Source organism: Ischnura elegans, chromosome 13 (genome assembly GCF_921293095.1).
Source record: "Ischnura elegans chromosome 13, ioIscEleg1.1, whole genome shotgun sequence".
In the NCBI taxonomy this organism is placed as follows: Eukaryota; Metazoa; Arthropoda; class Insecta; order Odonata; family Coenagrionidae; genus Ischnura; species Ischnura elegans.
This window is the reverse complement of record NC_060258.1, coordinates 2006263-2031246: the sequence shown is the minus strand read 5'-3', so window position 1 is coordinate 2031246 and position 24984 is coordinate 2006263. Positions and strand designations below refer to the sequence as shown.

Below are 24984 nucleotides of genomic sequence, written 5' to 3'. Positions count from 1 at the left end.
TCGTGTGGCGTCTGGGGAACTGATCCGCCATCTTGTGGTTCAAATCCTGTTATATTAGAAGTATTTGACCATCGTTTTGGATTAAAATTTCTGTAAGTTTAAAAAAGGCATTGACAGAAGAGGTTTGCTTTATGAGAGTGAAATAATTTTCTCAAGTCAGTAACAGAAGTAATTTATTTTACGTTTCAGGATTGCCTTATCTGCATTGGGAATAGGAGAGCCGAGGAAGGAGCGAATACCGATATCAAACGGGCTGCCTTTTCTATTGGGTGAGTAATTGCAAACGCATTTGATCAACTTTTTTTTTTCAAATTATGCATAATAGCCTGATTGCCTTTTTTGTATAAGAGTACCTTTCAAGTGCAAGATTAAATATAATACAATCGACGAACAGAGTTTGAACGTAATTTGTGATAAGAATGGTTAGCAAATATTTCTCGTGTTATATCTATAGAAAATTTTTTGCCACTGTGTATTATATACTTGTTCGAAGGTTAACAGACTTAATGCGGTATTCCGAAACTCTATTTAAACGAAATATTCATTTTTTTATTCATGGGGAAAAAAGTTATTGCAACGTTAGTTTGTAAAAATAGCTTGTGGGCGGTCTGGACCATCTTACTCAGAGACCTTCATTAGTCAATTATTTTTTACTTTTGTGTCAGATGGAGTTTCGATTTATACAGGCAATATCAACAAATAAGTACCTATTAATAATTTTTTTAGTACCGTTTATGTTTTTTCACTACTAACTGCAGTTATTTAATAAAAATTTCTTTGGTTTTGATTTAAATCGTTGACCTAAAGAAGATGCGTTTGCAGTTCTTGGGCATTTGTTCGCTTCACTGTTTGATTGTGAGCACAACGCCTACCAGCTTTCATATCTGGATTGACCGTGGGGGCAGATGCTATTTAGTGTGTTCAGCTTGGAATCCATTACATTCATCTTCATCTTGTGATCCCATTTCTCAATAATCTCGCAAAAAATCGCAATCAATCCGAATATAAATAGTAAAAAGTGATATATGTCCTTCTTATCCATTAAGGTCAGTCGAGGGGATTGTAATTACTTTCGCCCAAGCGATGACTAGCAGTGTCGTGAATTGGCAATCCCTACACTTAAATTTTTTATAAGGCACTATAGATTGGATAAGCTCATTCTCTGTGGGTGTAAAGGCCTCTTCCTAAGCCGCAGGATGAGTAGATCTCAAGCGAGTAGCATGTGACACATTGATACGCCATTTTTTCTTCAACACCTGTTATCTTTAAGTATTTGTCCATCATTTGGGATTGAGATTCCTGTTAGCTTAGAAAAGGTATTGAAGGAAGAGGTTTGCTTCATACGAGTATCAAAATTTTCCCATGTCAGCAACATAAGTAATTTATTTTACGTTTCAGGATTGCCTTCCCTGCATTGGGAATAGGAGAGCTGAGGAAGGAGCGAATATCGATTTCAACCAGATTGCTTAAACCTATTGGGTAAGTACATGCAAACGCATTTAATCCACGCTTTTTTTATGATTTACCAATTAATGCGTCATTGTCTTACTTAAAATAAGCATGCCATTCAAGTGCAAGATATTATCTAATACAATCGACCAACTGAGTTTGAACGTAATGTATGGTAACAATGGATAGTAAATACGTCTCTTGTTTTATCCTAAAAACGTTTTTTGCACACACTACTACGAAAATCTTTTTTAAAATGAAATCCACCAATTCCTTTTCCACGAGACGTAGTGCTATCGAAAAATAATATGTTGAAAATAGATATTTAACTACCTCAATCAGAGGCCGGCATAAGGCAGTTCTTATGAACCGATTATTTACTGCTTTTGTTTAAAATAAATGGTACTCTTGGCAAAATGGAGGGAGACCTCCCGGCTGGAAGCACGAATAGCCTTTTTCAAATAAATATTCTTCGTTGACATTCGAAGCATTTGTTCCCTTCCGTTCGACAAATTTACCGCACATTTTAAGTACATTGACAGAACATATTTTAAATTACGCGACTAGGTGGGGTCACATATTATGAAAATAGGCAGATTTGAATTTCGTTTATAATATTATAAGGTAAAAAACACAAAAGACAAATTTGTGTCTATAAATACCTAAATTAATATTGTTGGGACAACTCTTCCTGTGCACTTTCATTCTGAGCACAATGCTATAAAATATGAGTATATTGATAACTGGTATTTAAATATTTGTACAGTCAAAGTAAGCTCCTACCAAGCGTATATCGCTACATCCAATGAAATACTGAAAGACAAATTTTATGAAAATCATTGAATTTTAATGCTGAAAATTCCCTCTGAAATCTGAAATGGGTTTGATTTCTTCAGTTATCAGTACAACAATTATCTCTTAAGATAAAGGAATAATCAAGGGAATTAATGTTCAATTAAATGTACGCGATTTGTAAATCTATTTCCCATATTGTCTAAAAGTGAACACACATAGCTCAGTGCTTCAACTTGCGATGGATATTTTTTTCCATTGTTTCTCTAAAGCGGCTTTTGCGATAGATAGATGTTGGGAGTCCTTTCCTCCGAAGTGACAAATACAGGTGAAGGCACAGTCAATGTGAGGCGGAGATAAGATATCGCAAATGGAGAGATTCATGACCTCAATGCTTCTCCATTTTTCTTTGGACGCTGAGTTTAGCCGCGAGAGTTGAAATGCTTGCAGAGCGATGAGAATTTTGAAGATGGGCTCGAATATCATCCTCAATGACTTCTTACGATCGATAAACGTTATCGAAACTTTAAGTAATGTTTCCTGTTTGCTTCAGAGATACGTCCCATTAGCGTCTCAAATGTAATCAAGATTTGATAACGGATATGTCTCTTTTATTCTCTTTTCATTTAGACTCAGAACATGAATTCTTCCATCAGTCACTGCTTGGAGAAAAAATTACGGATGATCGTTTCAAGCAGTATATAATTACGACCCTACGGGCTCGATATTTTTCGGTGCATTTTTAACTTTGCAAAAGCGAGCGGTAATAATTCCTTTAATAAATAGCATTTTTCCAATGAACATTGATATGTAGTTAATCCGGCGTTAAGCTTTCTTTAAGATTAATTAATGGCTTTTCTTTATGCCTGAATCTGAAGGATTCAGAACGCTACCTCTAGATATTGAGACTAGGTAGTGACCAACCGTTAGGAGCCACCCCACATTAGGAAAGTGCAAAAAATCCTTCAATTCAAAGAACCAAATGAGTCTTAACGTTTTATAGAAGTTTCGTTAGAAAGAAAATCGCTGAAAAATACGTACTTAGACATGTGAATGCTGCTGAATACAAGTAATTTATAGCAGATATGTGGGATTAGCTATTACCACTGTCAATTATGACAATCAAATGACATTTTGTCGGCGTTTTGTTGGGAATATCGCTCGGGGGCATCCAAAACCAGGAGAAATTCTTTTTTTTGTGATGGGGTACTAAACAGAAGGTTTTGAACTAATTTTAATATTTTTCATTTTTAAAAAAACTTCATTTTTTCAAAGAAATCTTTTTTAAAATTATTTACTCTTCAATATTTTGTTTTCTTTGATGGAGGTGAGTATTTATGTTCCCATATTTGGGGGGGTGTCCGGACCCCCCAGACCTCCCCTCTCGCCAGGCCTCTCTGCCTTGGAGACCCCCTTTCGCAAGATTCAATCCTTCGGGAATGCGCCGTCGCTCTGCTTATCCCCATAGTGTTTATCTCTTATCTTATTTGTATTCTCCTGCTGTCCACCTCTTATCTCCCACTCCAGCCGCTTTCGATCTTACGTTGAAATAAGCGATCATCTTCTTTAGACTAAATTCTGTGTGCGTGACCACTTACCTCTCGTCCCAAAGCACGTGAAAAGAAATTGAAATGGATCAAAAAGATATCATTGAGTCATTTGGTGATAACAGAAAAAAAACAAGATTTTATTTCTTAACGATCGTGTCTTCGGTCACGTACGCATTCGTGAAATATCGAGTTGCAAATTATTCAGATAAAGTAGTTTTTTCTTGGAACAAGAGTTGTTCTCCCTTTAGTTTTTTCACCTATCACAGATTGCATGGCAAAACCATTTTTAGGATGGTTTTTAAGTATTTACTCTTCGACTTGTATGATTATTTAGTTTCAATTTAATATTTTGCTTTAAAAGAAACAATTCTAGCCACAACTGGCCATGAATTTCGAACAAAAAATGTTCGCTCTAACGAAAAAAATAAACTCAAAAATAAATATAGAAAAACATTTGAATATTGAACAAGATAAGAATTTCAAAATTCACCTACGTTCTTTCTCACTCTTACAACAAAAGGCAAAACTGTTCGCTTTACATTTGTTTGCATATTTTTGTCCCCATTTTAGTGCTCTGTTTTGAAATCACTTCCGCTGAAGGGGTGGAAAAGTTTCACTTGGTACACCGCGCGGTATATAACAGGGGCTAATTTTAGAGATCTTCGTCAATATTTCTTGATTTTGTTAATTAGAAGCACGATGGCTATAGTATGAGGATGTCACAGCGCATCAAATGTATCTGAAACACAAATCAAAGCACCACAAAAGACGAGAGACGGCGACGGCTGTAGGGAAAGAGCAATCGACTCGCACGGCTTCCCACAAACAATGGAGGGTGTTGGAGGCGAGCGAACAGTCACAGGAGACACCGAGTGTTTATCAAAACAATAGAAGAGTGGAGAAGGCATCTACGGATGGCATTCGGTTCTTTTTCGACACTTGCCTGTTATTGTAAAAATTTACTGTATTAAACTTTTATTTTACTAAACAGCTAGGCTCAGCCATGTCAAATATATAATATCTTCAATTAAGGATGCCTTCACAGTTTGGCGTTGCATTTACGCCGCGGCTGGCGAGCCAATCAGAGACTGCATTAGAGAAATGATGACGCTATCTCGCCAGCTCGGTGCGTCGTCTCAGAAAAATTTGACCGCGTCTGATTTTCTCTGCGTGAAGGCGGCAGTAAGCATGCGATTTTGAATTGGTGTTTCTTTTTTGGAAGCTTAGGTATACAATTATTCAGGAGTGGCTAATTTTATTAGTCACTATTATTTGAAGTTTTAATTTTAGATATTTCGTATCTTTTCTAAACATAAACATATCGAGTTAGAAAATAAAACTAAAAGGTCGTAATATTGCATTGGGAAGTGCCATCACTTTAAACGCAGACCTAATTACAACACGAATACATTCTTCTGCGACGGCGCAGCAAGCTAGCGAAATTACGTCATCAATCTTCAAAGACGGATTTCAATTTTTCAGTTGCCAAGCCGAGACTCCTATGGAGTAATTGGGAAGCTCTGATTCCTTCATCTTCATCTCGTGATCCCATGTATCAAAAATATCTCAATAGATCACAATCAATCCGAAGGAAAAACGTTTAAAGTGATATTTATCTTTCTTATCCACTATGTTCAGTCAAGAGAATTGCAATTATTTTTGCCCAAGCGTTGACATGCCACCATCGTTCATTGGCAATCTCTTCGCCTCCATTTTTTATAAGGCACTAAAGATTAGATAAGTCCGCTGTGTGTGGGTATAAAGGTCTCTTCCTGAGCCAACGGACGAGCACATCTCGTTCGAGTTGCGTCTGGGGAACTGATCCGCCATCTTGTGGTTCAAATCCTGTTATCTTAGAAGTATTTTTCCGTCGTTTTGGATTAAGATTTCTGTAAGTTTAAAAAAGCATTTAAAGATGAGGTTTGCTTCATGAGAGTGTAATAATTTTCTCATGTCAGTAACGGAAGTAATTTATTTTACGCTTCAGAGTCGCCTTTTCTGCATTGGGAATAGAAGAGCCAAGGAAGGAGTAAATACCGATATCTAACGGGTTGCCTTTTCTATTGGGTAAGTAATTGCAAACGAATTTAAGCTACGCTTTTTTTCGAATTATGCAGATTAGCGTGATTGCCTTTTTTATACAGGGTGGTATCCAGAAGTAGTAGGACTGATTTTTTTTAAATTAATTTATTCAACATTTTGATATACCGACTCAATACTCTTCAAAACCGGCCCTTTGGGCATCCACACACTTCTGGTAGCGAGTCTTCCACGTCGTGAAGGCCTTCTGGAAGTCGTCCTCCGGAATGCTGTTCAGCGCCCTCGTCGTCGCCGCTTGGACCGCTTCCGCCGAGTCGAAACGATACCCCTTGAGCTGCCTCTTGATCCTGGGGTACAGGAAGAAGTTCGGTGGTGCCACATCAGGGCTGTAAAGGGGATTGAGGCAACGTGGAAACGCCGAATTTGGCCAGGATATCCCTCACAATCCACGCGCCGTGGCACGGTGCATTGTTGTGGTGGAGCTTCCGATGCCCCACAGGTCTGGTCGCACGCGTGTGATCCGATTTCGCGGCACTTCCGCGTTAAATCTTGCGTTTACAGAATGTCCAGGAGGTACAAACTCCTTATGGACAATTCCAAAACGGTCGAAAAATGCAATCAACATCGATTTCACTTTCGATTTCGAGGTTGACGGACGCTCGGCGCGTCGGTCGTCCTCGACGAGCTCCCTGCCATCCCGAAACAACTTGTACCACTCAAATATCGAGGAATGGCTCATGGTATCATCCTTATAGGCCTGCGTGAGCATTTTCTTGGTTTTGGTTGCCGATTTTCGAATTTTGCAGCAAAACTTGATGGCGTACTGCTGCTCTAAATTTTGATCCATCGCAAATAACGACGAGGCGTCTAAACAGGAGGTCACTAAAACAGTTGTCCACACTCAACTAATGCCTGCAGGCGACTGCCGTATGTCGAAAATTGTTCCCAAGACTCCCCACCACAATATGCAATCTTGCAGACCCCCCTCAATCTTTCCGCCCGTGCGGAAAAAATCAATCCTTCTACTTCTGGATACCACCCTGTATTATAAAAATTTCAACAATCCAGACTTGTTTAAAAGAAAGACTTATTTTTTAAAGATGTTAAAAATATGTTTCGCGACTGTGATAGTACATAATTAATATTTTCAGCGTTTTTTATCATGATTGTCACTATTTTTGCGGCTGTGACCAAATTATTTTCAATTTTGTTTTCTCTAGTTAAATTATTGAATTGTTCACCATATAATTATTTGTATGCTGGGCGAACATAAAACATGATAGATAAATAAATAAATACTTCGTATGACCATCTGTATCTCTGGTTAAGCAAGATGAAAGAACGTCATTGAGTTAGAAAAAATCCTTTATTCACATCCGTCAATTAGCAGCTATCTTACCCTATCTAAGCCCCTTAGATTCACCTCGTGACAAAAATTGATCTTTATTAAAAGATAAACGCAAGAATATTGTTCTGGACTATCATTCATAGCAGTCATTTGTTAGGGCTCAAACCGACAATTGTTATTTTTAGAAGTCTCGTAGTCACCTCAAGCTTGCAATTCATCGAATCCATTTTCATCACTGCACCAATTTTTTGCTCCTATAAATCCTTCCGAGATAACATGTCAATTATCTGTGTTTGCTTCGTCCAAACCTCTTCCAAGGAATATTCCTTCGGTTTGGAAATTGTGGACCTTAGACCCACTGCCACTAAAGTCGCCGAAAACGAATTTATCGTCTGACGCCATGCTGATAACGTGTGAATATCATTCTATCTTCGATTGCCGTTATTTCGAGTACCTTTAGATAAACAGCAGATAAAACGCAGTTTTGTGAACGAGTGTGAGGTAATCCTGCACTTACTTTCTGACCAAAGACGACGCCATTAAGACGTACCTTGAAGACGTATCTTGGGGACAGTGAGCTAGAAGACAACTTCTGAATAAGCCTTGCTTTTCATTTGCTAGATCCAATTTTAACTGTGAGTATAATACCGATACTATGTGAACTCTGTGATACTCTAATATTCCTGCCTCTGTGATTACTATATGCCATTAATTAGGAGAATAGGAAAGTTCCCTTATTAAAATTTAAAGAAGGAGACCCTCTGAGTTTTAAAAGTTTTATGTACAAATATTGAATGACATCGGAGAGGATGAATTGGGCTGTAGTGAGTCATGATCTGTTTCTCCTCAATCCCAATATCTTTCTATTTTGAAAAGAAGATACCGATATATCCCTCCCATTTGTCCCCTTGAATATTTTCTTGCTTCGTTGCATTTGCCTTCCTGGTGAATTAAGTCTTGCCCGCGAATGTAGTGCTTCCAACCATGGAATGACGACCTATCTTCCAGTAACACAGCGAATGTCCCAGCAGGATCCAGGAATCATCTTCGAAGCTTAGTAAGGAATTTTAAGGAATGCCTTTGCATCATCCTTTAGACATAATGGATGAAATATGTTGATTAAAATGCAATTTTATCACTATATCGATTAAATATGAATTTTTAAATGGGGACAACCATAAATATTCCCACAAAGCAGTTCACAAGAAAGTTAGCAAGATCCAAACGTATTATGCATTTCAATGCAATCGTAGGAAAAAAATTTTCTTTTCTCGTTTATGCATACGTTGTGTATATCACGATTTCCGCTCATGAAAATCCGGGATCATCTCAACCAAGCAACAATCTTTCTCCTTTCTTTGAGATTTAGCTTATCCAACATTTCCCATAACTTTCCCGGCATTATCTGCAAGTAGACGAATTGAGCATTTATTATTCACATTATTCATCCACCATAACAATTTGCTCACAGTACTAATACCCATGCTCTGGCATATTTTTCCTCGATTTTTAGCGGAGCGGTATTATTTAATCCGAGTTAAAAATATATAGAAATTCCCTATTTATTAACCCGAAGACTTTTGGAATCAACCGTAACAAAATGATTGCATGGTTCCGCCATTTTGAGAAACATTTGCCAACTCATTCCACGGGATGAACGCGTGCCCTGAATCTCTAAGCTTTAGTCACGAGGCAATTAAGATGTTCACACGTCACGCGGCGTCAGCCAATAGAGATACGGCTCGTGGTCTGCGTGTGGCCGAAGCTCATATCGCACATTTCTGGCTGCTTATCTCGAGTAAAAATCGGATATGAGCTCTTAATATTTACCTCTAACTGGTTTCACTCATACCTTTCATGTTTAAAATATTTAAAACGAATTAAGAATTTTTACTACTTTCTCCTATCGAGTATCACAGTTTAATCTGCAGATAATTTCAAGTTAAGGATAGCCTATATATATGCATTGTACAAATACGTTATACATGCATGCGTTATGTGTATCCCGATTTCCGCTCATGAAAATCCGGGATCATCTCAACCCAACAACAACCTTTCTCCTTTATTTGAGATTTAGCTTATCCAACATTTCCCATAACATTCCCTTTTTATTAACCTGAAGACTTGTCCCTTTTTCCCTCGCTGAATTCGTGGCTACCCTTGGCGAAAAAACTGTTGAAATGTTCAAAAGTTAATATGGACCACTGTTGAATCCAACAGCAACTGCTGAATTCATCAATAACTGTTGGATTTATCAGTTACAGTTAGAGTTAAAAGTTATTGTTAGGATATGGAATACTGGTAAACAGTTACTGTTAGTTTTAACACTGGCCCCAATTTAGTGTTTAATTCAACAGTTACAGTTTGTTCGCTAAGGGTAGCACCGTCTCTCTGCCAATGATAACCCACGGCCTCCAGGAGAGATCGTAATGCCAGGACACGCTTTTAATTGAATGACAGTGCTAAATACGATTCCATTCGTCAATTACACTGGACGGCTGTTGATATACTTTTCCATCAACCTGGGATATTTCAGATTTTGAAGGATGAAATGGCAGCTGAAATGTGAAGAAAATAAGTGAAAAAATTGCGTCCTTTTCATCCGTCCAGTGTAATCTGTGTTTTCTGAGGCAACACCTCTTTCAAGATAAATGCCTTCGGTTTGGCAATGGTGGACATTAGAGCCACCGCCCAAAAAGACGCCAACAGCGAATTTCTCGTCTCGTGCCATTCTGGTAACGTGTCAATCTTATGCTATCTGCGATCGCCCGCACTCCGATTACCTATTATTATTTAGCAGATGATACGAAGTATTAGGAATGAGTGTGATATTATCCTGCCCTTTCTTTCAGACCGAAGAAGACGCTTTTAAGAAGCTCCTTGCAGACAGCAAGCAAGAAGACCACTTCTGAATAAGCCTGCCTTTTTCATTTTCGAGGTCCAATTTCACTGTGAGTATAATTTTGATACTAAGCGAATTTTGTGATATTTTAATGCCCCTCACATTGAGCTTCTTTATATGCTATTAATTATGAGAATAGAAAAGTTCCCTTATTAATATTTAAAGAAGTATTTTCTCTGCGTTACATCAAGGTTTTAGTATGGATTAAGATTGAAAGATTTTTGCGAGGAGGAATTGGGCTGAAGTAAGTAAAAATCGCTCATATTATTAACCTAGAATCTTTTCTTGCTTTATTGCATTTATCTTCTTTTAGCTGTAGGTTGTCCAACGATTTTGTTCCCACATTTTTTCCGGCATTATCTGCAAATGGACTAATTTATTATCCATCATTAAAATTTTTCATCCACCGTAGCAACCATTTCACAGTACTAGTATCTGTACACTTCCTTGCAAACCTTTCCCTCGACTTTCAGCGGAGCGATATAATTTGATCCGAGGTTAAAAATATATAAAGCATCTTTATTGATAAGGTTGAAGATTTATGCCATAAACCGTTAAATAGTTAATGCCCATTTCCGCCATTATGAGAAACGTTTGGCTACTTATTTCACCGGATGAATACGTGTTCTGATTCTGTTAGCATTTCACTGTCACGAGGTTCACAAGTCGCGCGGCGTCGGCTAATGGCAATACGTTTCGTGGGCTTGGCGTGGTCGAAGCTAATAGCGGACATTTAAGGCTGCTTATCTCGTGCATAAATTAGACATGGTCTCTGAAAATTTGTTGAGCTTTTTTTCTGTTGAACATTTTATTTTAATCTGCAGATGAGTTCCGATAAGGATAGCCTCAATATAGGTGTACTACCTCCCCGTCCATTTTTCTCTCGCTGCAAACGTCCCATGCAGTGGCGCAGCGAGGGGTGGTTTTTGAGGGATATTTTCCCCCTCCAGAGCTCAGAGAAATTTTTTAGTTTAATCCATTTTACTTAATTGGATTGATATTGTAAATAGAATAGTGTAAGGTTTAATAAATTACCCCTCAGAAAGCTGTAAAGATCACAATTTTGAACCATTTATCTTAAAATTCCGAAATTAATTAATCTCGCACCAACCACTTATCCTGGTGGGTATTCCATATCCCCCAAACACCCCGGAACCTAAACCCTCCCCCAGACTTAATTCCTAGCTGCGATCCTGATCTCTTGTACCCTCTTTCATCCAGGGAGAACCCAAGGCCTCTTTGAGCGATTGTATTGTCACTCCAGGCTTTTAATTGAAGGAAAGTGGTGAATACGTCAAGTGACGGAGTAATTGGTTGATTAAAGAACGGTAGGAATGATTGTGTGATTTATAAATGATTGGTCAATGAGTGATCATTCTTTTCGTCCTTGAAAATCTATCGCTTAAGCAATCAATCATTTGGGACTTACGAATTGATCGTCAGATTCTGGATTTACTAATTGATTTTCCGCATACATCCCTTATTCAATCTGACCTATATTGTTTGAGACGCATGTTGACAGTGTGACCCAATGTGGGATTATGCTATCCTGGAAGAAATTCGCCCAATACGGGGGTGGAATGAGATCCAACAGACTTGATAGCACTGCACAAAATGGCCGACCTTCCATAACTATTGACACTGTTTGCAATGAGCAAGGAGATTCTATCTATCTGGTGACGCTGTATCTTAGTTTTTAGCGTGGTCAGAGTCCCGCCGAATTAGTTTGACAATTTTTGAACTTAATCTCCGACTTATATTTTTAAGTGGCTAATTTTTGCTCTGAAAAATTAACTACATTAACCCATTATGACCTAATGTTCAAATCAACATCAAAATCTTATAAAGTTTGAGCTCTTTTGAGAAAATATCTAATCTGCATATTATTTTGTGGCGCATATTTTGTTGACGAAATAATTATCTACCTCGATAATTATGATAGACTGCCAAATTTTCATCTTTTCACAATTAAAAATCTTGAAAATAGATTTCTCTCTTAAGCAGTCTGGGTTATAAAGGGTTAAGTGAAAAATGCTCCCATAATCACAAGTATTTAGCCGGTAATTGCCGTTGGTGTTTTCCCATCATCCGTGATACTTCAATTTATGTATAAGCTCTGTGTTCTGTTAGCCAATTCAGTGGTAGGGATATCCTTGAAAGTATACTTTTGTACGGTAGTTGTTAATTGTCCATCGGCTGTAGTAAAATTAAATACTATTATAAGTGCAGAGAAATAACCAGTTTATTCTCGTAAAATTTTATTTTCAGCTGAGCTGTTAGTAAAATATAACCGCTGATATTGTGAATAATTTTTCCATAGAATATGCGTTTGAGGTATCACTCCGAGAAGCTTACCGATGACGTTAGAAATAAATGTTTACGTTGTGCATTCCATAGATTATTTTAATGCATTAACAACTTAATTATTATATTAATTTGGAATTTTTTTTCTTCGCATAAATATCATCCTTCTAACTTAAAAGGGCATTCTTTTATCCCGATGGCATCAACCCAACTCTACTAGACAACTAATAAATAGTATCAACCGTATAAGTCATAAATATTACAAATGTTAGGTTCGCCAACATCAACAAAGAAGCCTACATATCAGTGTTTCAGTCGATGTTACAAACATCTCGAAAACTATAGAAATTGCGTAATGAAATTATGGACCATAACATCGTAAAAAATTGCAATCACTGGGTTAAGTATTTTTCAATATGTTTTATACATCGATTTTCTTTATTCAATTATTTGCGTTCGTACACAAGTGAACCAATGCTGGAACAAGGGATTTTCCGCTTGTTCTCTGGATGTGCTATGGTTCATTTTAATGGGTTAATAGAAGTGTCCACTCGCGTAATTGAATAGCAGTGATACAAATGTTACGGAGAAATAAGGTAAAATTAGGGGCGCTTTATGAAACTTATTCTCACGGTGATGTGATGTATCAAACACATAAATTTTAATGCTATTTCTCATGATTGTAAATAAATAGATCTCTGCATAGTATTTCAATCCTAAGTTTAGTATGCCCACTACAGCTCATCATCATTCCCATATCTCTCAAGATTTTCAACCTCCTTGGGGCTCTTCTTGCCCGAATCCTTCTTCATCTGACTAAAATATTTGTCCTCATGTCTTAGTAATAATAATAATAACAATAACAATAACAATTTATTACTCCTACATTTGTTTTTTACATCTTAATACAATGAAAAAGAGAAGGAGGTTTAAGTCTTCTCGAAGGCCATAGGACCAGAATTAAGCCACCATCAATTAACAAAAATGTATGCCAATAACATAATAAATAGTACATGATACATTAGTCTGGACAATTTTCCATCAGTTTCTCTTTCCAATATGTATCCCACATATTATCCGCTGTTTCTAACTACGTGGCCAATTCATCTTGTTCTTCTTCGGCATACAGCGATCTCTAGTGGTCTTCCTACTACATAATCTCCTTTCTCCTTATTCCTCGCCCCATCCGTCCAATTCGTCTTCAGCATTCATCTCCAGCACCAAGTCTCCAAGGCCACTATTCTTTTCTGGTCACTTTCTCCGATAGTCCAGTTTTCTAAACCATATAGGACCACATAAAAACATATTTCCACTCACTCCTTCCTGATCTCAAGCACATTGGCCACGAATACAACCTTAGCTTGGATATTTCGACGCATGACGTCATTCGAGCCTCTGCTATCCCTGGTAATGGTACTGTAACCTGTTAGATGTGAATTAAGATTTGTCACACATGCATTTATGGCATCAATATCGTTGAATACTTGATACATGTTTTGATTTAGTGAGCAATAGACGGAACGAAGTGGTAAATGCACACTGATTACTACTTTTAATGATTCTACAGTGTCCTTCAGCTCCTTTTTGCTGACTTTTATTACTTAATTATTTATTTGTTTATTCACTTTTAATACTTTTCACTCGATCCAGGAGTTTTATCAATATGCTAAAATCCGCCGTTGCTTCCGTCGATCGAAGACATGGAGGAAGGTGGTCTCCCGTGTCCAGGAGAGACTACCCTTGACAACTTCAGACATGAATTAAATGTTTTTTAATGAAAAACATCTCTATTTCGCGTCTCTTATCGCATTCATTGCGTAGAATGAGACTAAGTGTTGCGGGTTGCATACCCACAAAACTATTTTCGCGATAAAATGTCATTTTCTCGATAATTGAAAGGGATATAGCTGATGTATTCTAAAATATCAAGGAAATACCAATGTTTTGCACCATTGGAAAAAATTAGTGTTTGATAAAACGAAATTTAAATTATTTACATTTTTTCCGTTTTTTGATAAAAATTTCGAAATTTCAAGACAAAATGGCGAACCTAAGATGTAAACCGATTCTAAAAAAATCATGTCTGTAATACCCACCCTTTTACGCAACTTTTGCCCGGTTTTACGATTCGCTCCTAAAAAAGTGGCAAAACAAGGCACCCTCTAATACATTATCAATATTACAAACGTTAGTTTCGCCAACATCAACAAAGAAGCCCACACATCAGTGCGTTAGTTGTGTTACTAACTTATCGAAAACTGAAGAAACTGTGTTATTAAATTATCGATCATAAAATCTTAAAAAAGTTGCCTTCGCTGAAAAAATATTTTTTTTCTGGGTTGATTGCCTTGATTAAGTACTTTGTATTCAAACACTTATGCAATAATATTGCGATAAGTGATTTCCGCATGTTCTCTGAATGTGCTACCTGGGGTTATTTAAATGGGCTTACAAAAGTGTCCACTCGCCTAATTAAATAGAAGTTATACATGTGTTGCGGAGAAATAAGGTAGAATTAGGGGCGTTCTCTGAAACTTATTCTCACGGTGGTGTGATGTATCAAACGCATAAATTTTCAATGCTATTTCTCATTATTGTGAATACATAGATCTTTGCATAGTATTTCAATCCTAGGTTTAGTATACCCACTGCAGCTCATCATCATTCCCATATCTCTCCAGTTTTTCAAACTCCTTGAAGCTTTTCTTCCCCGAATCCTTCTTCGCCTGACTCCAATATTTGTCCTCAAGTCTTCCTCAGGAGACTTTTCCAGTAATTTATCCATCTTATATGTTTCCCACTTATGAACTGCAGTTTCTGATTCCGTGGCCAATTCACCTTGTTCTTCTTCGGCATACAGCGATCTCTAGTGTTCTTTCTTCTACATAAACTCCTTCCTCCTTATTCCTCACCCTATCCGTCCATTTCATCTTCAGCATTATCTTTCAGCACTCTCTCTCTAAGGCTCTGTTCTTTTCTGATTACTTCTTAAAATGGCCCAACCTTCAAAACCATATAGGATTGCACATATTTTCACTCACTCTTTCCTGATCTCAAGCCATACGATCTTTCTGCATAGTATCCATGAATACCCCCTTAGCTTACGCTATTCAACACTTAGCGTGTGTTGTGCTTAACTATCTCTTGTCGTGGTACTTTATTCTATTTTTTGACATTCAGGAATTAGCTCACAAGCATTTATGGCCGCATTATAGTTATATGCTTGATAAAATTTCTGAATTAATTGAGCACTTTGGACGGATTGAAATGGTCAAACATGGTGAAACGCACAGCGATTACTACCTTTAATGATTCCACGGTGCTCTTCAGCTCCTTTTAGCTAAAACGAATACTTTTTTCTCGATCAAGGAGTTTTGCCATGCTGAAATCAGGGCTTGCTCCCCTGGCATCCCAGGAAGACCTGGAGGATGTGGTGTCTCTAGACACGAGCCTACGAGAGCTGGATGTGCTGATTCAAGACTACCCAACCTCCTTAATGGCTGATACATCAGCATCAAAAACAAGCAGACAGGATGATCGGTACGTATGAGAGCACTTTTTACAGCTTACGCTACTTTGTATCGTTTAACAGAGAGCTCGCACTGTAGCACTAGGGAATTGCTGAATCAAAAATACACCTCAGAGCACAGAGAAGGAACAAATTGTCGGCATGAGAGTTGAGCCGAGACAATGGAATGGGATAAATGAAATCTATGATAATATTTATAAGACGTTTTTTCTAACATCCTAGAGTTAATTTTTCTAATAGCTTTTATTTTTCCTTTAAATCCTCCCATCAATCGCTAACTGCAGAAAAACATGTCCAAGTTTGATAATTAATCTTTTTTTAACTAATTTGTTACTACGCGCAAGACGCAACGCTTCCTACTAAAAGGAAACACGCATGCCAATAAAACCAAGTATATGTTTCCATAAAATGTTTTCTTTTCAGTAGGAAACGCTGATTCTTGCAACTAAGAGAAAAATATTAAATTTCGTCCAACTTGGAAATGACGACTTTCTGCAGTAACTGATTCATATTAGGAATGAATGGCGGTTGAAATGGATGAAAGGTTTCAATCTAGTACATATTTCGATTAATGGCAAAATCTCAGCACATTTAAAACAAATTAATCCGTCGTATTGTAATACTTCACATCAAAAGAGTATCGCATCCTACGTAGGGTTTTAAATGGTGATCTGTGAGAGTCTCGTCTCGGTGGTCCAGACGAGACTTGAATCTCTCGCCGTTGTCGACAAGACTCTCGCCGCGGCGAGAGTAACCCATGGGACTATAGTCCACTCCAGTCTCGAAAAGTCTTGCCCCTTTATCCTTACCCATGTACAATTAGGTATATATTTCATTTTATCTAAAGGGTTACACCAATGCTTATTTTGTCAGTAATATAATAAAATAAAAAAATTCAATTTTAAATAAAAAAGGAGCACTGAAGTACTACATATATTTTACCAATGTTTATGGATGATAACTAAGGTAACAAAAGTCATAATCACCAATAAATTTTGGTTGCGTAAGTAATTAATAGTATTTCTTAAACTAGCTACATCAATTTTTTTACAATATGTATTGGTTTTGAATAAATATACCATCTATTTGAATGATATTTTCATTAAATTATTCTCAGTATATAAAAGAGATAATTACAATGCATAATATTTTATTTTCTGAGGGGACCCGAGAATCTCGACGGGTTTTTCGAAGGGTCAAGACTTCTCGAGACCACTGAAGACTGAAAAAGAAATGTTTAACTTCAAGTCTCTAGCGGCAGTGGTTAATATTATATTTTTTTAAACATTAGACCCTGAGACCCTGATTTGAATGAACAAATTTCTCGCACAGGGTGAATTTTATTCCAAACGAGTCAATTTTCCACCTACCCAGCCGTGTGTTCATTTTTGAATGTCCATTTATAAAGGATTTTTATAATTTTTAAGCTGCCAAATCAAACAATCAAGGAGAAATCATCTAATGTGGAAAATGATTTTATATTTAAAGCGATCAGCACCCTTTGGAGGTAGTGGATGGAAATACACTGACAATAGGCCAAGGGGCAGACGCTGAACACCAGGAAAGCCCTTCATCCCCTTCATCAAGCAATGGGTGAGTCTGGATGTTTATAATTCACCTTAAAATAAAAATAGCCTCCGGAAAAATACGAAAGAAGAAGTATGTATTCTAAACTATAGTAAAAGACAGATTTTCCTTCCATAAAATACCCCTATTTGGTACGGAGGATTCCAAGGTGATGACATGGATAAAAGCTTAGCGGGTAATTCGGGGATATTTATCCAACTTTCTTTGTTATTTTCACATATTTGTGTGCATGTTTCCCTCAGCATACCTTCTACATTTTACTTTGAAACCTTAGTATTTGAATTTGTATCCACTGGTCGGTACATAACGATCATTAACCATGGCAAATATTTTAGTTGATCAGGGAAGAGGACCTATCGTACATCCCTGATATTGTGACCTTTCAGCAGCATTAACTAGAAATGGGTCACGAATCAGAATCTGATATGTAAAATACCAATATCTTGGTTTTCTTTGCATGTAATTTGAGGCCACTCTCTTTTCCATATCTAATGGAAATTTCATAAGATCCCTCTCTGACTCTTCCATGGCGGGCATGTAGAGTAATACCAGCAACAAGTAATTATTTTAAGCGGCCGCATTGCATATCGACTTCATAAGGTTCTGCTTTGTCCGATAGTGGCACTTAAATCGGTGATTGCGGTTAGGATAAGCTTAACAGCATCGAATATTTGGGTCCTGGATCCTCACAATACCATTCCTTACTTTGTAGTCTTCGTGATCCTTGCTTAACCGGGCTTTCATCTTGCCGCTACCTCCGGCACATTCATCTTCACTCTGGGATATTGGTTCCATATTTTGGTGGCTATCACTATATCTTAAGTTAGAGTCCTGAGATTTTATAGGAAGCAGACATTTTACGCCACTTATGTCTCAATTCTAAACAAGGAGTTTCCATTTTCTTACGCCTATTTGTATTGAGGATATCCTCTACATCATCCAGCCACCTTTTCCCTGCACACCTCAGAAGGCACCTATCCTCTGGCGTTTGACTGAATTCAACAACGAAACGCAATCCTTCATCCTGGCTGGTTCATCTCGACTGGCTGGCCCCTTTAGTATCCCAATACCTTAGCATAGTAGAAAACAAGATAACAATTCAACCGGGACACCGGCCATAGAATAAGTCGTACTTGGCAACTCGCAATCCGAAGGAACACTTGATAACACACTTCTTCAACCTCTCGCTCCCTTCCCCCAACTCCCAGACACGGTGCCATATGTACAGAAATGAAATTGTCTTCTTTATCAGATTACCTTGAAAAAAGCGACCAGCGTTGGTCGGGAAACTTTGGGTCCACCTAAAAATTGAAGCGGCGACATGGCCCAAAAGTTTTAATGCATAATGACGAGTACCTGCGGTAGTTTTATCGAGGAATTACCTTACTAAAATTCCACAATTCATTCAGAGTATACGTTATAATTCATTGCATATGTCTAAACACGAATTGAATCACCCATTTTCAAAGTGTCTTCTGCCTTCACCTTACATTAAAAAAAGAACTATCTCTGCAATAGTACCTGCATATAATTTCATTTGTACTATCTCACTCTATTGATAATAGTTTGGGATGAATTGGAGACCATGAATTAAAATAATTAAGGATTTCCATGTATTCATAATCCACAGGTATTTATGTGTATCAAATGGGTTGAATTCAAGCTACCCTTGGGGCACTTATAAAATGATAGATGTCCAAAATCTTTCTATTCCGAGTCTACGGGTGGCGTGACCTATTAAAGTTTTAGTTATACAAATAATACCCATTTTATTTACCAACCTCCACATGTACTCCCACCATCACCTGCAACAGAAAGCATCGGTCATGAAAACACTCCTTCGTAAGGGCAGAGTGGTTTTTTTGGCGATGTTGCTGTAAAGAAAACAATGGGATCACGTGAAGGAAATTTTCAGGTTGAATGGATATTCGTAAGCTTTCATCCATTGCCACACATGAATTCATTCAAGAACATGAGCAACTTGCCTACTTCAGCGAAGGACCGACTCCATCCCCTCGACTTGGAAGGCGTTTATAGGATCCCGTGCTCATGCGGGAAATCTTACGTCGGGTAGGCAGGGCGTTCCGTGAATTCCCGTATTAAAGAACGCAAACGGGCGATGTTTCATCCTGACACTGAGAATTCATCCGTAGGTGTGCATGCTTACTCGGGAATCGGACATCAAATTTTTATCGACGAAACGCAGGTGTTTGCTCGAGATAATTTCTATAACAAACGACTTACTCGAGGCTAGGCAATTTAGAAATGCCCCCAGAATTTCAACCGAGTGTAATGCGTTGTAATTTACTTATTTGAAAAAAATGTGTCGTAATGAATTTCTGGATAAGATAGAAGGATAACTCCCTAAAACGTAGCCATATAATTCGGGGTACCCAATTAGAGACCGTTGATTCCGTGAAATATCTCGGAGTTAGACTCAATAATGATCTATCGTGGAATAAACATGACCTTACCATATTCGAGAAATAACCGGTCAAGCTAATCGTAAAATGGGTTTTGTGAAAAGTATATTAGGAAAGTGCAACGACAAAGTGAGAGAGGTAAGCTACTTTTCCCCTTTAGACCACATTTGGAATACGCTGCCAGTGTTTGGGACCCTCATGAAAAAGGCTTAATAACAGAGTTAGAACGCGTGCAAAGAAGAGCTGCCAGGTATGTGAAAGGTCGTTACGATAATCTTGTTAGTGTAACTGATCTATTAGATAAACTCGGACGGGAATCTCTGTCGGACCGTAGATTGAAAAATAGACTAAACCTTTTTGATAAATTCAAGAGCACTGTTTTCTCTAACGAAGTTAACCATATCTATTGGACGCCAACATGCTACAGAAGATCATATCATATAAATCAAATAAGAGAGATCGATTGTAGAAGAGACAGATTCAGAATATTATTTTTTTCCACGATCACTAAGAGATTATAACGGTAGCAATAGAACTCAGAAATAGATTGCATGACTTGTAGTGTAGCCCACTTACCTATGTAAAACTTAATGCATATTTCTTAATTTTATTTTTATTTCTAACAGCATATGGTAGTATAACTTCTTAGTAAGAGTGACGTTTTTTAGACCGTGTGGTGTGCATGTGGAAATCCAATTGCATGCTGCATGCTGGTGATTGATCACCCCCTGCCAAACACCCTAGAGGTGGCTCGCACGGTATTATGTAGATGTAGATGTAAGATTTTTGATATCGTTTTCGGTGAAAATTCGTTTAAAAGTCTATGAGTGCACCCCTGTATTAAAGTTTGCATTAAAATCTTATGGTATTAATACGTGTTCATATTCCGTGGAATACTCAGATACTACCGTATCCAAGTCACCTAAACGACCTAAATTAGGTGGTCTCTAATGAAATAGTGGAAAGTGCCTTACATTTTAAGTCGTTACTTACGTACACTCCTACGTCACCACAGCATTTTCCAACACGATCATTGCGAAAAAGAGTATAACGAGTTTAGAAGTCATGGAGGGCTTTAACCATGTTTCAGCCATGGATATGATTTGTACATTTTGTTAGAGAGAAGTGGACGTAGCTCGTCTTATTTCGTAGGAAAACTATGCACATTTAAGTGTATCATTTCAAAAGAACGTGGAAAGCATTTCACTTTGTTTCCTAAGAGCTTCCCCTTGGAATATGTATACACATGTTCGATGTTAATTGGCAACAATTAGAATGCTTTTGGTTTATGCGTTAAGGGATGAATTCAGGTGCATTGAGATTTAGGTTAGTTTTCAGTGCGTCCACGGGGATTGGGACAGGTGCAGGTAAAAATAGTTGGTTAAGAGGGATTTCATGTGGTAGGGGGAATTTTGCCGAGATAAGGTATAAGCTGTGGAATGCTACCGTAGCACAGACCGTAGGGGTTGGAGTCAGGGAAGGGACAAAAGTTCAGCTAGAGGATTGAATTGTGAGTCGCTTGGAGGTGGAATATATTGAGGACTGCATGAGATGCATTGTGGAATCGAGGGTGCATTGTGGGTATTTTAGTTGTTGAGGGAATGCTGATTATCGCAGCAGTGGCTGGAAGCGAAATCTGACCGATTACGGGAGAGGGCGAGTGAAATGTGTCACTATTGAAATTATTCAAATTCTGCAATGGTAATATAACCGTGCACTGACAAAGGAAATGTTGGCATAGAAAATATACAAGAAGAGTAAAACTTGAAAATGGAATGGAAAAACACTTAGGAACACACGCACACTTATGAGTTATTTACAGTAAAGTAGATTGCCTTATTTAACACAAAGACACTTAGTAAGCACTAACACTTACTTAGATAACACAATTTTACCCTTCGATAGGGCAAGATTACATAAGGGAAAAACTTATTGACACTTGGGGACACTAAAACTTGGGGAGCACGAGGATATTCCGATGGAAAGATGAAGCCGGGTCAGCGGTGTGGCTCGAGACGAGCAACGATGAGACTGGAACAGGGCTGACTGGACACTCAGGAACAGGTATGGGAGTGCAGGCCGTCAGGAACACAGATGACTTGGAAATCACTCAATAAGATAATGCACCAGGAATCACGTTTTAAATTGAGAAGGACTACCGGGAACGAGAATCAGGAAAGTACCCTTTCTCTTGCCTGTTTGCTCAACCCTCACAACTTAGCGAAAAGATCCGTCATCGGTTGATGAAGAAAGTTTAACCTCCTTTTTCCATTTAAATTTTATTTGAGTTTTGAAAGCCCTCGACCCGTTTTCTCGTAAGATGACTATTTTTCCATCTTGGGTCCAAACATTAGGGGTCCCTACGCAGTTCTTCACTTCGTGTAGAATCCTCTTGTGGATAGCACTGAGAGACTCCGTAATTAGGGAGCCCGTCGCCTTGAGGTTCCTCTTCACTCTCCACACTTTATCTCTCTCCTGGTATCAAAGGAATCTCACTATGATGGGCCTCGAGGAATCATTCGAGGTATTGTGTGGGCCAATCCTGTGTGCCTTCCCAAGAAGGATTGGGTTGACAACTTTTACCCTCAGCTAATTCGAGAAGAAGTCTCCAGCCACCTTCAGTCAGTCTTCCCGGTCATCCTCCTTTATTCCATGAACCAATAGGCAGTTCCATCTTGAGTACTCCTCAAAAGCGTCAGGACTATTGTCAAAAGTCCTCAGACTTCTTCTCCTATTTCTCCATTTTTTCCGTGACATGCTGCAAATAGTTCAACCGACGTCTTGAAGGCTACAAATTTCTTCTCCAGCGCAGTCAGGCTTTCCTGCTTTTTTGGTGTCTTCTCTTTATCCGCCTTCTCCCGATCTTCTTCGAAAGAAGACAGGGTCTTCATTATTCCATCGACCATGGACTTAAAATCATCATGGTCTCGGTCCAAGTCCTTCTTCAGGCCGGGCCTCGGCATACTGGCAGATATCAGGGTTGAGAGAGGGCTAACAAGAGTGAAAGTTCGACGTAGCGTTCGCTAGGCACGTCAGCCTCGTGCGAGCATAAACGAACAGCTATGCAGAGATCTAAGAGAGTATGACTAGATAAAGTGTGATGAGTAGGTTAAAAAGGGACTAAATGTAGGTTAATACTAAAAATGAAGTTTATTTAGATAGGAGGTTTCGTAGTTGATTCTGAGAATACCAATGTTTAAGTCACCTAGAATGACAACATTGTTTTAGGTTGAATAATGTCTAAGTAGAACACACTCAAAGTCACTAAATAAACAACATTTATTAAGACGGTAGATGATGCACAGCAATATATTATTAGAGTATAAACCTGTAACTTCAGCCATTACAAATTTAGGTTTTTAAGAGTAAGGTGAAGGTTTTTTTTATTTTCACTCGCCTGTTGGTCACGATATATGCATAAAAAATTCATAGGTCAGGAAAAAAATGGATAAGAACACATAAGAGAATAGCCGCAGTCATTATGAGTCCCAATTCAAAGGTAATCCATATAAAGCTATAGATTATATATTCAAAAGTATATTTCACCTGCGGAAATGTAAAAAAAGATTTACTAAACAACTACTACTTCCTTCCAGGGACGGGGAATTCCAGAGTATAGAGATTACGGATCAATTCTCACGGACCCAGGACACCTGCGTTGACAAATATAAAGATCGGATGGAATTGGAGAAGAAACTAATAAATTCCTTCGGTCCTAGCGCAAGCAGGTGGTCCCAGCTGCCGATACACCATCTACTTTTTAAATCCGAAAGGGATGTGCTGAAGAAATTGGCGCACTCGGGAGAGGAGAATGTGCTTGAAAACTTCTACAACGAGGCTCGGAACATTTGGTATGATGAGAAGTCAGGGGAATGGAGGGACAACATTCAAACTCGAGAGGACGAAATATTGAAAAAGGCCATTACTAATGTGTCGCACGCATTGACATCTACATCTACATTGGAATGCAATGTAAACAGAGAATTTTTTCGTGCTAACATGGTTCAAGTAAGTATATGCTTATTGTTTTCGCCATGTTTACATCTGCATTTGCCTATATTTCATGGCTAATTTTACACATTAGTTACTATCACGGAGGTAAAATTACCTTAGAATTTCCTATTTGGGTGTCTTATTAATGCTACTTAACATTTGGATGGCTGTTTCTTATTTATCCTTAGATGATCAAGGTGCCGATATATTGGCCTGAAATTTAATTCCACTTAAAAATGTAGGTTCAAAGATTCTCGCGGCGTTGATCAGACGATCTCTGCATTCTCTTCGGGTTTCCACCACGTCCGTTGGATTTTGGCGACAGAAGTTTTGCTGACTACAATGTCAGCGAAAATCATCACGTAAAAATTTTGTTTACAATATTTTGAGTTAATTTCACATTAACGCTGGAGATAATAAGAATTTTTTCACTTCTGATGAATGGTACTTCTTCTATTATATTAACTGTTCTCCATTGTAACGGTGTCGGTCCATTTAACTTATGTAACACCGCCCATCCTCAATACCTTCCCCCTCTCCCTCTTCCTCAACCCAAGGTTGGCAGTTAGAATTAAATTTGAAAAAAATGCGTCGTAATGAATTTCTGGATAAGATAGAAGGATAACTCCCTAAAACGTAGCCATATAATTTTGGGTACCCAATTAGAGACCGTTGATTCCGTGAGATATCTCGGAGTTAGACTCAATAATGATCTATCGTGAAATAAACATATTCGAGAAATAACCGGTCAAGCTAATCGTAAAATGGGTTTTGTGAAAAGCATATTAGGAAAGTGCAACGACAAAGTGAGAGAAGTAAGCTACTTTTCCCTCGTTAGACCACATTTGGAATACGCTACCAGTGTTTGCGACCCTCACGAAAAAGGCTTAAAAACAGAGTTAGAACGCGTGCAAAGATGAGCTGCCAGGTACGTGAAAGGTCGTTACGATAGTCTTGTTAGTGTAACTGTCCTCTTAGATAAACTCGGATGGGAATCTCTGTCGGACCGTAGAATGAAAAATAATAATAATAATAAACTTTATTGGCTCTAGGAATCCTTTCCTTTG

At 38.1% G+C, this 24984-nt stretch overlaps 1 protein-coding gene across 4 annotated transcripts; it reads left to right on the top strand.

Annotated features, from left to right (window-relative positions):
• Positions 1 to 24406, top strand: LOC124170178. 4 transcript variants are annotated; one of them, XR_006867342.1, is made up of 8 exons: positions 1 to 92; positions 190 to 269; positions 1399 to 1479; positions 5779 to 5858; positions 10032 to 10130; positions 15755 to 15925; positions 17403 to 17507; positions 23521 to 24406. XR_006867342.1 is itself a non-coding variant. In XM_046548876.1 (6 exons), exons 4-6 carry the CDS (start codon positions 15765 to 15767, stop codon positions 23993 to 23995), a joined length of 741 nt encoding a protein of 246 aa, XP_046404832.1. In that variant the 5' UTR covers positions 5053 to 5682; positions 5779 to 5858; positions 10032 to 10130; positions 15755 to 15764; the 3' UTR covers positions 23996 to 24406. The 4 variants fall into 4 exon arrangements, 2 of the variants coding, with proteins under 2 accessions (XP_046404832.1, XP_046404833.1); XR_006867343.1 differs by having other exon boundaries at positions 167 to 269; XM_046548876.1 differs by lacking the exons at positions 1 to 92; positions 190 to 269; positions 1399 to 1479 and adding an exon at positions 5053 to 5682.
• The last annotated feature ends 578 nt before the right edge of the window (positions 24407 to 24984 follow it).

What these genes read in the sequence shown, in the direction of transcription:
- LOC124170178 (XM_046548876.1), top strand. Translation starts at nt 15,765, where the DNA reads ATGCTGAAATCAGGGCTTGCTCCCCTGGCATCCCAGGAAGACCTGGAG. An exon ending in ACAAGCAGACAGGATGATCG is followed by an intron (nt 15,926 to 17,402) that starts GTACGTATGAGA and finishes TTATATTTAAAG; the next exon opens with CGATCAGCACCCTTTGGAGG. An exon ending in TCCCCTTCATCAAGCAATGG is followed by an intron (nt 17,508 to 23,520) that starts GTGAGTCTGGAT and finishes ACTTCCTTCCAG; the next exon opens with GGACGGGGAATTCCAGAGTA.